The 13,035-nt window shown below is 42.9% G+C and overlaps 1 protein-coding gene across 2 annotated transcripts in view; it reads right to left on the bottom strand.

Moving 5' to 3' along the window:
• AGK (acylglycerol kinase) overlaps nucleotides 1-13,035 on the bottom strand; it is a 75,681-nt gene that overhangs the window by 13,653 nt on the left and 48,993 nt on the right. For both annotated transcript variants that reach the window (XM_042468093.1, XM_042468092.1), the window contains 2 exons: nucleotides 10,893-10,972; nucleotides 8,015-8,072 (listed from right to left, as the gene is read on the bottom strand). In XM_042468093.1, the coding sequence (XP_042324027.1) occupies nucleotides 8,015-8,072; nucleotides 10,893-10,972 (138 nt within the window). The remainder of the gene's footprint in view (nucleotides 1-8,014; nucleotides 8,073-10,892; nucleotides 10,973-13,035) is intronic.

Here is a 13,035-nt window from a genome sequence, read left to right on the forward strand (position 1 = left end):
ATCCGTGATGTGACAGAGAGACTGACAAGACTGGTCAAGCCTACTGACAAATACCCCTTCCTTTTGGTCCACGTGGGAACTAATGATACTGCAAGACACAGCCTTCAGAACATCAAAAGAGATTACGAGGCTCTTGGTAGGAAGCTGAAAGAAATGGATGTACAGGTTGTCATCTCGTCTCTTCTGCCAGTTGAAGGGCATGGTCCAGGAAGGGAGAGGAAAATAGCGGATGTGAACAACTGGCTTTGCAGATGGTGCCGCCGAGAAGGATTTGGATTCTTTGATCATGGGCTGCGGTTCCATGAGGAGGGACTTCTTGCAACAGATGGGTTGCATCTCACGCCAGTTGGAAGAAATGTTTTTGCCAAAAGTCTCAAGAACTTGATCAGGAGGGCTTTAAACTGAGTTCCGAGGGGAAGGGAGACAATATTAAGGAAGGCGAAAGGGATGGCGAAAATAGTCAAACCGACATAGAGGAAATAAGAAAAAAAGTGCAAGGACCCAACAGTGGGAGGCAAAAAAACTTGCACAGGCAGCAAGTAAAAGGGAACCATGGTCTGCGATGTCTCTACACTAATGCACAGAGCATGGGAAATAAGCAAGATGAACTCGAACTCCTAGTACAACAAAGCAAATATGATATAATAGGCATCACTGAAACCTGGTGGGATGAGTCTCATGATTGGAATGTGGAAATAGAGGGGTATAACCTTTTTAAGAGAAATAGGCCAAACAAGAAAGGAGGAGGAATAGCACTATATGTCAGAGATACTTACACCAGTGAAGAGATCCAGAACATCAATCATGGAAGCCAGGTGGAGAGCATCTGGGTAAAAATTAAAGGGGAGGGAAACAACAAGGATGTTACGGTGGGAGTCTACTACAGACCCCCAAGTCAGACTGAGGAATTGGATGATATCTTTCTAGAACAGATGACCACACAGTCAGAAAAGAGAGATGTAGTAGTGATGGGCGACTTCAACTATCCTGATATTTGCTGGAAGTCAAACTCAGCAAAATCCTCAAGGCCTAGCAAATTCCTCACTTGCCTGGAAGACAATTTCATGGTCCAAAAGGTGGAAGAGGCAACAAGGGGGTCAGCTATTTTAGATCTGATCCTAACCAACAAGGATGACTTGGTTAAAGGGGTGCAAGTGGTGGGAGCATTAGGTGGAAGTGACCATGTTCTCCTGGAGTTTGTAATACAGTGGAAAGGAGAAGCCAGGCATAGTCAGACACGCATCCTAGACTTTAGGAGAGCGGATTTCAGTAAACTTAGAGAAGTATTGAAGGCGATTCCATGGTCAGAAATACTAAAAGATAAAGGAGTTCAGGACGGATGGGACTTTCTCAAAAGGGAGATACTGAAGGCACAATTTCAAACATTTCCAGTGAGAAAGAAAAACGGGAGGTGTCTCAAGAAACCAGGATGGATGACTAAGGAACTTTCAACCGAGCTAAGTTTGAAATGGAACATGTATAAGAAATGGAAAAAGGGGGAAATCACAAAAAAGGAATTCAAAGAAATAGCAGGCATGTGCAGGGGTAAAGTCAGAAAAGCTAAAGCGCAGCATGAACTCAGGCTTGCTAGAGAGGTTAAGAACAACAAAAAGGGCTTTTTTGGATATGTCCGCAGCAAAAGGAAGAAGAAGGAAACGGTAGGGCCACTGCGTGGAGAAGATGGCAAAATGCTAACAGAAGACAGAGAAAAGGCAGAATTACTCAACACCTTCTTTGCCTCAGTCTTCTCAGAAAAGGCAAAGGGTGCTCAACCTGAGGATAATGGAGCAGAGGACAGAATAGAAGAATTTCAGCACAGAATAAGTAAAGAGATAGTAGAGGAACACCTTATTAATCTAAATGAATTTAAGTCTCCGGGACCAGATGAACTCCATCCAAGGGTATTAAAAGAACTGGCAAATGTAATATCGGAGCCATTGGCAATAATCTTTGAAAACTCCTGGCGGAGGGCAAACGTTGTCCCCATCTTCAAAAAGGGGAAAAAAGAGGATCCCAACAATTATCGTCCAGTTAGTCTGACATCAATACCAGGAAAGATTCTGGAGCAGATCATTAAACAGAGAGTCTGTGAACATCTAGAAGGCAATGCCATAATCACAAAAAGTCAACATGGGTTTCAGAGAAACAAGTCATGCCAGACAAATCTAATCTTTTTCTTTGATAAAATTACCAGCTTGGTAGATGAAGGGAATGCTGTGGATATAGTATATCTTGATTTCACTAAGGCCTTTGACAAGGTTTCCCATGACATTCTTGCAAACAAGCTTGTAAAATGTGGGCTAGACAAAGGAACTGTTAAATGGATCTGTAATTGGTTGACCGGCTGAACCCAAAGGGTGCTCAACAATGGCTCCTTTTCATCCTGGAGAGAACTGACCAGTGGGGTCCCACAGGGCTCTGTCCTGGGCCCAGTGATGTTCAACATCTTTATCAATGACCTGGATGACAGAATTGGGAGCATACTTATCAAATTTGCAGATGATACCAAATTAGGGGGAATAGCTAATACCCCAGAGGACAGGATCAAGATTCAAAATGACCTGAATAGACTAGAAAGCTGGGCCAAAGCTAACAAAATGAAATTCAACACGGAGAAATGTAAGGTATTGCACTTAGGGCGGAAAAATAAAGTGCACAGATATAGGATGGGTGACACCTGGCTGAATGAAACTACGTGTGAAAGGGATCTAGGAGTTCAAGTAGACCACAAGTTGAACATGAGTCAACAGTGTGATGCGGCAGCTAAAAAGGCTAATGCTATTTTAGGCTGCATCAATAGAAGTATAGTGTCTAGATCAAGAGAAGTAATAGTGCCACTGTATTCTGCTTTGGTCAGGCCCCACCTAGAATATTGTGTCCAGTTCTGGGCGCCACAATTCAGAAAGGACATTGAGAAACTGGAGCGTGTCCAAAGGAGGGCGACAAAAATGGTGAAAGGTCTGGAAACCATGCCCTATGAGGAACGACTTAGGGAGCTGGGGATGTTTAGCCTGGAGAAAAGAAGGTTTAGAGGTGATATGATAGCCCTGTTCAAATATTTGAAGGGATGTCATATTGAGGAGGGAGCAAGCTTGTTTTCTGCTGCTCCAGAGACTAGGACCCGAAGCAATGGATGCAAACTGCAGGAAAAGAGATTCCACCTCAATATTAGGAGGAACTTCCTGACAGTAAGGGCTGTTCGACAGTGGAACAAACTCCCTCGGAGTGTAGTGGAGTCTCCTTCCTTGGAGGTCTTCAAGCAGAGGCTGGATGGCCATCTGTCGGGGATGCTTTGATTGTGATTTCCTGCATGGCAGGGGGTTGGACTGGATGGCCCCTGTGGTCTCTTCCAACTCTATCATTGATTCTATGATTCTATGAACAACTTAGGGAGCTGGGAATGTTTAGCCTGGAGAGGAGAAGGTTGAGAGGTGATATGATAGCCCTGTTTAAATATTTGAAAGGATGTCATATTGAAAAGGGAGCAAACTTGTTTTCTGCTGCTCCAGAGAACAGGACCCGGAACAATGGATGCAAGCTACAGGAAAAGAGATTCCACCTGAACATTAGGAGGAACTTCCTGACAGTAAGGGCTGTTCGACAGTGGAATGCACTCCCTCGGAGGGTGATAGAGTCTCCTTCCTTGAAGGTCTTTAAACAGAGGCTGGATGGCCATCTGTCAGGGATGCTTTGATTTGGATTTCCTGCATGGCAGGGGGTTGGACTGGATGGCCCTAGTGGTCTCTTCCAACTCTACGATTCTATGATTCTATGATTCTATAATGGAATTGGTTATTCGCTTTGCAGAAGCCTGGAATTGGCTGCAGCTGGGACTCAAACCAGCAGCTGATGTCCAAGGTCGCAGTGTGTGCCAGAAGCATGTAGCAATGTGTAAATATACTGTACAGTGGTACCTCGGGATACGAATTACCCAGGTTACGAATTTTTCGGGATACGAATAAATCCCATAGGGATTTATTGTTTCGGGTTACGAAGGTTTTTTCGGGTTACGAAAAAACCCTGGCGCTGTTTAAATGGAGCCGCGGCAGAGCCGCGGCTTTTTTTCCCATTAGCGCCTATGGCAATTTGGGTTACGAAGGTTTTTCGGGTTACGAAATTAGCCGCGGAACGAATTAATTTCGTAACCCGAGGGAGCACTGTATCATCTTTGCAAGGGGGAAGATATTCCAAGATTCACAGGAACTTGTACAGGAAGAGGCTGGACAAGGTGGCCGCATGGCAAATGTGTATATAAGCCCAGATGTCCGTTTGTACAGTTTGTGGGGTTTGTAGTTGGTGGATGGTGTTGGAAATTGTTCTCGCGTGTCTTTGCAACAAATAAACAAAGTGCCTCTTCTGAGATAAGCCAAGCTTTGGTTTGCCTTTCTTCAAGCAGCTGTTTTCCTGGCATGCTCCAGCAGCTTAACAGTTGTTTGTCTTCACACAGGCTTCCAAGTTTACTCTGCACGCTCACATTTGCATCAGCAAGGAGGGCTAGGCAGATGGCCCTCAGCTCTAACTAACTGATGCTGTATATGGCCTCTCCATGGTTCCACCTTCCCTGGGCATAGTGGAGCCTGCAGGTGGCTTCCCATCCCCTTAAGTTGGCATCCATCGTCAGTTGGATCACTTGTGTTGACTATATTGGTCAACCGCTCCGCAGGGCTGAGGAGGTCCACCACTGAAAGAACCTCTTTACTGTTTGTGGAAGTGGAACCAGGCAATGATGAGAGAGAGCTGTCTTTGAAAGGGTAACAGTAGCCACTAAAGTTCCCTTGGGTGGAACCAGGTACATGGGACAGTCTATGGTTGTAATCAAACGGGCTTCATCCTCCTCCTGAGAGATCTTCTCTTCCAGAGTCTGCTTGAGATTGTTAAAAAACATCTTCATCCTCATTGGAGGAGTGGGAGGAAATTGATATCTTTCTCCTCTTTGGCCTAACCTGGTGGCCAGTAGGTGTCGCCTTTCTTTTAGTCTGAGGCTTTGCCTCGGGAAAAATGGCTGCTGCCAGTTTCCCCCCCTTTCCCCAACAGAGTTTGTGTGCAGGAGGTTTGAGCACGAACTTGGCCAGCTCACACTCGGGGATAACCAGGCTGATGCATGAAAGAACGAAGGCAGGGGGAGAGGAAGACTCTCTGTGCCTGTGTTCCTCGGCCTTGTTTGAAGCTCTATCTCCGTGGGCCCCTTGGTCTGTCACCTGTAGGTTCAGGAAGGCTGAGGGAACACTTGCTGGGAGGGTCTCTGCCCAACTACCCCCTTCCCTGCCATATTGAATTGCAGGGGCATGAAGGAGGAAAGGAAGGCCTCAAAATTGGGGTTAAAAATCTGCTCAAACAGTCCCAAATTACTCACCCCTGTGTAGGGACAGCACTCCTCTGCCGTTTGCTCCCAATCTCAGAAGCATCGGCTGTGGGTGTGATCGGTGATGGCTGGAGATGAGGGATCTCCCTCCTCTATGTGTGCAGCCATGGCACACAGCTCCCCAGAGGCCTGGGGATCGGCCTGGCTGGAAACCTGTGTGGTTGTGATCCTGAGGGATTTTGACAACATCTCTGGCCTGTCAAGAGTCCTGGGAGGACATAGTCTGCTCCCTCTGTGCCCAAAGAGCAGGAATAGGATGAGGGGAAAATACTGTAGATTGAAATTCATATCAAGAGAGGTAAGTGAAACCTACTTGGAGCGAGGCAGGAACTAGACTGGGGTTGCAGAGGAGTTACTTCCTCTAGTGGCAGCCCAGTTAAAAGGTCCTTGAGCCCTGGTGGTGCAGTGGTTAAATACCTGTTCTGCAGGCATTCACTCACAACCATAAGATTGCGAGTTCAATACCAGCAAAAGGGCTCAAGCTCGACTCAGGCTTGCATCCTTCCGAGGTTGCTAAAATGAGTACCCAGATTGTTGGGGGCAATTAGCTTACACTCTGTAAACCGCTTAGGGAGTGCTTAAGTGAACTGATAAGCGGTATAGAAATGTACTTTCTATTGCTACTTCCTGCCTCTCACAGCAAATCAAAGGAACATAACCGATCATATAGAATGTCTCCTCTCCATCACTGGAAAATCCATAATTTTGGTCTCAAAACTTGACTTATACATGAAGTTGATTTATATTCAAGTATATATGACTGTTTCTAAACACAGCAGAAACCAACCCCACCAACAAATGCAGATCATACTCAGCAAAAGTTACAGAGAAGATCAGCTGACTCGCCAAAGCCACAAGCAGGAAGAGAGATCTTTGGAGGAAGGTCAAGGAATAAAAACTAATAATTTAATAGCCAGCCAACTATAACTACCCATGGAACTGAATGCCACAGAACACTATTGAGAAAGACAGGTTGTTTACCAGTAGTGTCATGCAGTATATGGTTCTGAATAATAAACGAACACTGTAATACATAATAAGCAAGTTACTACCCTGTTTCACAACGTATTAGTACTCCACACTTGTTAGGGAAATGGAGTGGAAAGAAAATGCTTTTTCCTATGCAGACAAGTGGTTCTAAATTAGCCAGTCTAAATCCGAGTTGACACTTGGCAATTACAAAGTGTTCAGGGACCATGTGCTCTTTCATCCAGGTTACCCATGGACCATACTAGTGCCTGCCTCGCCAGGAATTTAAACTTTGTAATATGTCTGTTACGTGAAGCAGAGTGCTATATGCTTAGTATCTGCTATGGAATCAGGAGAACAGCATGAACAGAGGAAAAAATGCAGCTCCTTTAATGTATGTCAAATCCTTCAGTACTTGGGAACTTTCAAACTAGAGCAATTAACCTTTCTGCTCATTTTGTTACAGAAGGTAGGCTGACTGCAAGAAACAGATTATCAACAGTCCTGTAGGCTCTATTTATAGGCACCACTTACGTCAACAGAATAAATCTCAGGGTGAATCATTAGCATAACAAAAACCATGAGAGAGGCCTGTACTAGAGGAAGGCAGCAGAGTAGCCTCTAATGGGTCTCAGCTGCATCACAGCCGCTCCTTAACCATCCACAACATTGTTAGTATTCTTCCAGCTAGCAGTTTCTACCACTGCAATGTTATTTCAGCTGCATTCCAGGATTCTGCTTAATAGAAGTGCTGGGTTTCTGCCAGAAGTAAATATATACATCCCAGTCTCACATCCACCCTGCAGAGAAGACCAGCTGTGAATATGTTTAAAAAGAAACTACTCTGAAGTCTATTCTGCAACATCAAGAATAATCTTTCAGCCAGAGGGCGAAATTCAATATAAGAGAGGTTTTCAGAAACCACTCTGCAGTCGTGTGTGGCTTTTGAAAACAATGAATAATACAAAAGCTGGTAAGAAAAGAAATTTTAAAAAATTAAACTATTAATGTAAACCGTTCGAAAAACAATTCAAAGACAAAGCTATATTAGTTTGGAAAATCAGTATGCCAAAGGATCTTGCCGCACCTTTGACACTCACTTAAACAAAGAAGCTGGTACCATGAGCTTGTGCCTTGAAATGAACCAGTAGCCAATGAAACTTTCAACATGAGTTATATGTTCCCTACAACCAGTGCAGTTTTTGGACCCAGTGCAGTTTTCAAAGTTTCCAAAAGCAGCCCCAAGCGGAGTGAGTTACAGTACTCAAAACAGGATATAATCAAGAAATATGTTATGGATACATCTGACACTTCCAGGAATGAATGTAGCCTTTTTTAGCATGCTATCATCCTGTTTTAGCCAGCTATAATTTAGAACAGGCCTTTTTTTTTTTACAGTAGAGTAAAAACTGTACAAATGCTAGAAAACCATGAAATAATGTAATGGGAGAAAGGCAGTAGCCTTCCAGAGAATGCCAGGAGTTTCAGATTCAGTGCCAGGGTCTGAGGTTCTGCAACCCTGCTAAACTGACTTAAATATGCTACACAGAATCCAAACAGCAACACTTGTTGCATTCAGTACAAACATATAGTGCTGTCGTTGTCTGAGTTTGTATCAGTCTGTGGATATCACGAACTTAGATATCTGAAAATTGGCAGTAACCCCTCAGGAGATCTCTTTACCTTCAACGTGTTAAAGAAATGGGCTGCTTGGATTTTCAGAGGTCCAAGATACCAGTACCTGAAAAAGAAAGCAACAGAAACACAAAATACACTTGGAACATGGAAAGGTAACTCAATGCAATTTCTAACAAAGATATTTCTTACACCCTAACCTGTGGACATTAGATGATAATAATAATAATAATAATAATAATAATAATAATAATAATTATTTGTATCCCGCCTCTCCCTGTATTGGATCGAGGCGGGTAACAACAAACATAAGAACAATAAAAATAAACACAAGAAGCCACAAGTAAAAAACATAGCAAAACATATAAAATCCAAATCCCTATCTCCCTCCCACCTTAAAATACCATTAAAAATGACAGTTCCCAACTGGAGAGTGAACATTCCGAGGAGGTCAACTTGGGAATGCCTGCAGGAAGAGATCCATTTTTATCGCCTTCTTAAAGGCCTCCAAAGATGTTATAAGGTGGATCTCCTTCGGCAAGTCATTCCAGATTTTTGGAGCAGCAACAGAAAATGTCCTCTGGGAAGTTGTTACCAGTCTGGTTTTCTTAGACTGCAAGAAATTCTTCCCAGAGGACCTGAGAGTGCGGGAAGGATTGGATGGGAGAAGGTGTTCCCTCAGGTAAGCTGGACCCAAGCCATGCAGGGCTTTATAGGTAATGACCAACACCTTATACTGTGCCCGGAAGCCAATAGGCAGCCAGTGTAGGGATTTTAAAATCGGTGTAATAGGATCAAATTTTGAACTCCCTGTAACCAATCTGGCTGCCATATTTTGGACCAGTTGCAGCTTCCGAATGTGGCATGAGGGTTGCCCCATGTAGAGCACATTACAGAAATCGAGACGAGAGGTTACCAGTGAATGTACAACCATTTCTAGGTTTTCCTGTTCCAGGAAGGGTCATAGCTGGCGTATCACCTGAAGCTGATAACAGGCACTCCTGGCTGTCGCATCCACCTGAGATAACAGCTGAAGCGACAAATCCAAGAGTACCCCCAAGCTACGAACACAGTCCTTTAGGGGAAGTGTGACCCCATCCAGAACTGGAGAACAGATCACCATTCCTGGATTAGGATTGCCTATAGCGAGTACCTCTGTTTTATTTGGATTCAGTTTAAGTCTATTTTCCCTCATCCAATCCATTACTGAGCTCAGACAGTCATTCAGAGGGGAGATGCCATCCTTGATCACCGAAGCAGTCCGAGACATGGAGAAGCAAATTTGGGTGTCATCAGCGTACTGATAACACCCCGCCCCATGTCTCCGGATGATCTCACCCAGCGGCTTCATGTAAATGTTGAATAGCATTGGAGACAGTATTGCACCTTGAGGGACACCTGATTCCCAGGAACACACAACACAATACGACTAGCTCTACATCTGTGCTACCAAAAATACATATTACTGCTGTGTTTCTCATTAAATTCTTGGCTGTCGAATTCACTAGGAGTTAACAGCAGTCTAGCATCACAGCTTTTAATCTATTCCCAAATGCACTACTTCCTTGCCAACTGTCCATTTTATATCACCTTTACAGAGTCAGGCCTTCTATCTTTATTTTTTGCTACTTCCGAGGAACAGAAGCGTGTGCCCCAAGCTGAATGCTTATTATTGCAGAAGCAAATTCTGTTGTCTACTTCAAGTTGCAATCTAGCTGTGTGATAGTCAGGAGTTTAATTTAGTTAAACTTTCTCTAAAAGGTAGAACTTCTATTTCTTGCTAGCCATCTCTGGTCCCTTCTCCTTATCATCCCCCTCCTTCAAACTTCCCAACTACAGCTTTCGGTGATAACTTGTCAACTACAGAACAATGCCAAAAATGGTTTTGATGACGGTAAGAAACCCAATCTTCTCCAAAACAATCCTCATGGATTGGGAGCATCTGGGAATAACTCACTAGGAGGTTTCATTCTTCAGGATGCGCCAACTTCAGGACTACCCAACAGCATCAGAGATAAATGTAAAATGGACTACACAATTTAATAATCAGAAAAGGTTATTGGGAATTGCCTATAAGGTATGTAGAGGATTATGTACAAGCTATTTCTTGTAGCATCCATAACCTATAACATTAATTTAACAGGACTCCTTTCCATTGCATAGATGAATTCTACATCAGTGTCAGTCATAACTGGTTTGGAAATAGACAAACATAACATGACAGAGAGATCCTTTGTAATTATAGCAGGTACACAAAAATGGCCACTGTTACAATTACAGAGGAGCTCTCTATCATGTTAAGAGTCCCTGTTTTCAAACCAAATATGCCTGACAATGATGTGGAGTTCACATACTGCAGCCAACATCCCACTCATTGTGTAGTATAAACTTGGATCAGGATGGTACACTGGAATTACTGCACTGCACTGTTGTGCAGCCAATCATACAACAGGCAGCATGGCTATGTGTTCCCTATTCTATGTATTCCCTCTTAAGGACTCCATGTAAGGAGCCTTACGGAAAGCACAGCTGCTTGCACAATGGTTTACACCAGACTAAAAGGATTCTGAATAGTATACCAACCTTGTTCGATCTCTGAGAACATATTTACATGAGCCAAGATTTCAGCCAAGAAATCTTACATTTACATGAGCCAAGATTTCAGCCTCTATGCCCTAGGCCACTGCTACTTAAACAGGTGGTCCCTAAACTGTTGCTTGAGCCGTTGACTGCTGATGCCTGACGGGTTGCCAGGAAGGAAAAAGTAATTTGACCTAATAGACCAAAAAAAATGCTGTGCCCCATATCAGATATCGGGAAAAACAATGCTCTAGATCATCTCAAAAGCATACTGGAGGGAAGAACACAGTCAGAAATAAAAAACAAAAGCACAGAGAATGCAAAGCAAATACAGCTGTTCCTTTACTTGCTGACTTTTGCTCCGGCATCTCTGAAAGATCCCCATCGTAAACCAGTTACTGCAAACACAGGCTGGTCTTTGTTCCCCTGTAAAACAAAACACAACAAAATGAATTAAATATTATACAAAAACAGCCAAACCTTTACATTAAATTAATCTGTGGTGATCTCAATAGCAATGGATCAAATATACATTTATTTATTTTCTCCTTTTACAGGCAACTTACAACCTTTTAAAACAAAGTAAAATTTAAAAAACATTTAACACAAAGGTTGTAAAACACAAAAACAGTTTAAAAATATTTAGAACATAATAAAATATAGACACAACACACTATTAAAAACTCCAGCTGCTGCAATAAGGTAAAAAACCAAAGGTCCCTATATAAAAAGGCATTTTCCTGCTGGCAGAAAGATATCAAAAATATTCAGCAGCAGGCTGAATAACAATGTGCTGCCAACTCCATTAGGTAGAAATGACAAATTAATACTGTGGAGAAGGACCCATGCAGGGATTAAGAATGCGTGGCCCTTCACAAGTCGATGGACTGCAAGTCCCATCACCATCACCACTGTGGGCTGCGGCTCAGTGGTACAGCATGAATTCTGTAAACACAAGGTCCCGGGATCAATCCCTGACATTACCAGAATCATAGAGCTGGAATAGCCCTCAAGGATCATCCAGCCCAACCCCCTGCCATGCAGAAACTCACAATGAAAGCATTCCCAACTGATGGCCATCCAGCCTCTGTTTAAAAACCTCCAAACAAGGAGAACACCATCTCAAGCACTGTTGGTGGAGACACAAGAGAGGGCCTTTTCCATGGCTGCCTCTAGACTATGGAACTCCCTGCCCAGGGAATGCAGAATGGCCCCTTCCTTGATGGCCTTCCATTGACAGGTGAAGACCTTCCTCTTCAGACAGGCTTTCAAAACAGAAAGCTTTTTAAAAATGGCCTGGGGTACTATACTGTTTTAATGTATTTTAAACATTTTTATCTTTTTAAAGTACAGTATTTGATATTTTAATATGTCATTTGTTTTAATAACTGTAGTAATTTACTTCTAGTTTAATGTATTATTTTTGTATGTTTTAATTGTACTACTACTACTACTACTACTCATCATCATCATCTAAATATAATATAATATAATATAAATCCAGAAGACTCTATTAAACCCTTTCTTCACAACCAAAAACTTGAAAGCCTTTTTAAATAAAAAGATCTCTCTCTGCCAGTAAAAAGTGAGAAGAGAGCAGAACAACAGACCCTCCTGTAGGAGGGAATTCCATAGTCTGGGAGCAGCCACTTAGAAGGCTCCCTCACGTAGCACCAAGTACAGCTGAAGGATACTGGGAAAGAAAGGAAGACATCTTCCAATCCACCTAGAAATTAGCCAGCCTCATGTAAGAAGATAGAATTGTTTAGATAGTTTGAATCCAATCTGTATTCAGCTTTATAAGACATCATCAGCACTGTGATTCCCCACCCCCCAAGAAATGGATTGGCAGCCAGTAGAGTTGTTTCCACAAGATAGCTGCATATTCCTAGGACAAGGCAGGGTATGGAAAGACTCTTGTCTGAAACCCTGGACAGCGACTGCTAGTCAGTGTCAACAATACCAGACTATATGCACCAGCAGTTTGACCCACTATAAGGTAGGTTTCTCCAATGTACTACACTTACCTTCCTTAGATTTGCTGTATCTTTTTAACCAGATGTTACATTATTATTTGAATACCAGAAGACTAAAGCAATGAATGACATTCTGCATCCTTGACTGCTACATTGCTGCTGGAATAAAAGGGAATTTTGAAGGAGGAGAGGCTCTTCTTCTCAGGATGGCTACTTTCACTGTAAAAGCAGCTGAGCCAAGAACTCTTCAAATACCCACACACCACTCCTTAAAATGAGATGTGTTTGAGGCAGCAGTCTGAGAAAGGGGGAGAAGCAGGGCTATGTACAGCTGTAAAACATGTGCTCCTGAACAGAGCAATGTGTGAACAGGAGAAAAGGCACATAGTAAAGATAGAGTACTGACAAATGATCTTTTGTGTGAATGTAACCTCTATTTTATTTTGCACCTGCATTCACTGATGGCATATGATACTATTTCACTCGTAATAGCTGCAGTTTAAAACTCTATTT

This window comes from Sceloporus undulatus, chromosome 5 (genome assembly GCF_019175285.1).
Source record: "Sceloporus undulatus isolate JIND9_A2432 ecotype Alabama chromosome 5, SceUnd_v1.1, whole genome shotgun sequence".
NCBI lineage: Eukaryota > Metazoa > Chordata > Lepidosauria > Squamata > Phrynosomatidae > Sceloporus > Sceloporus undulatus.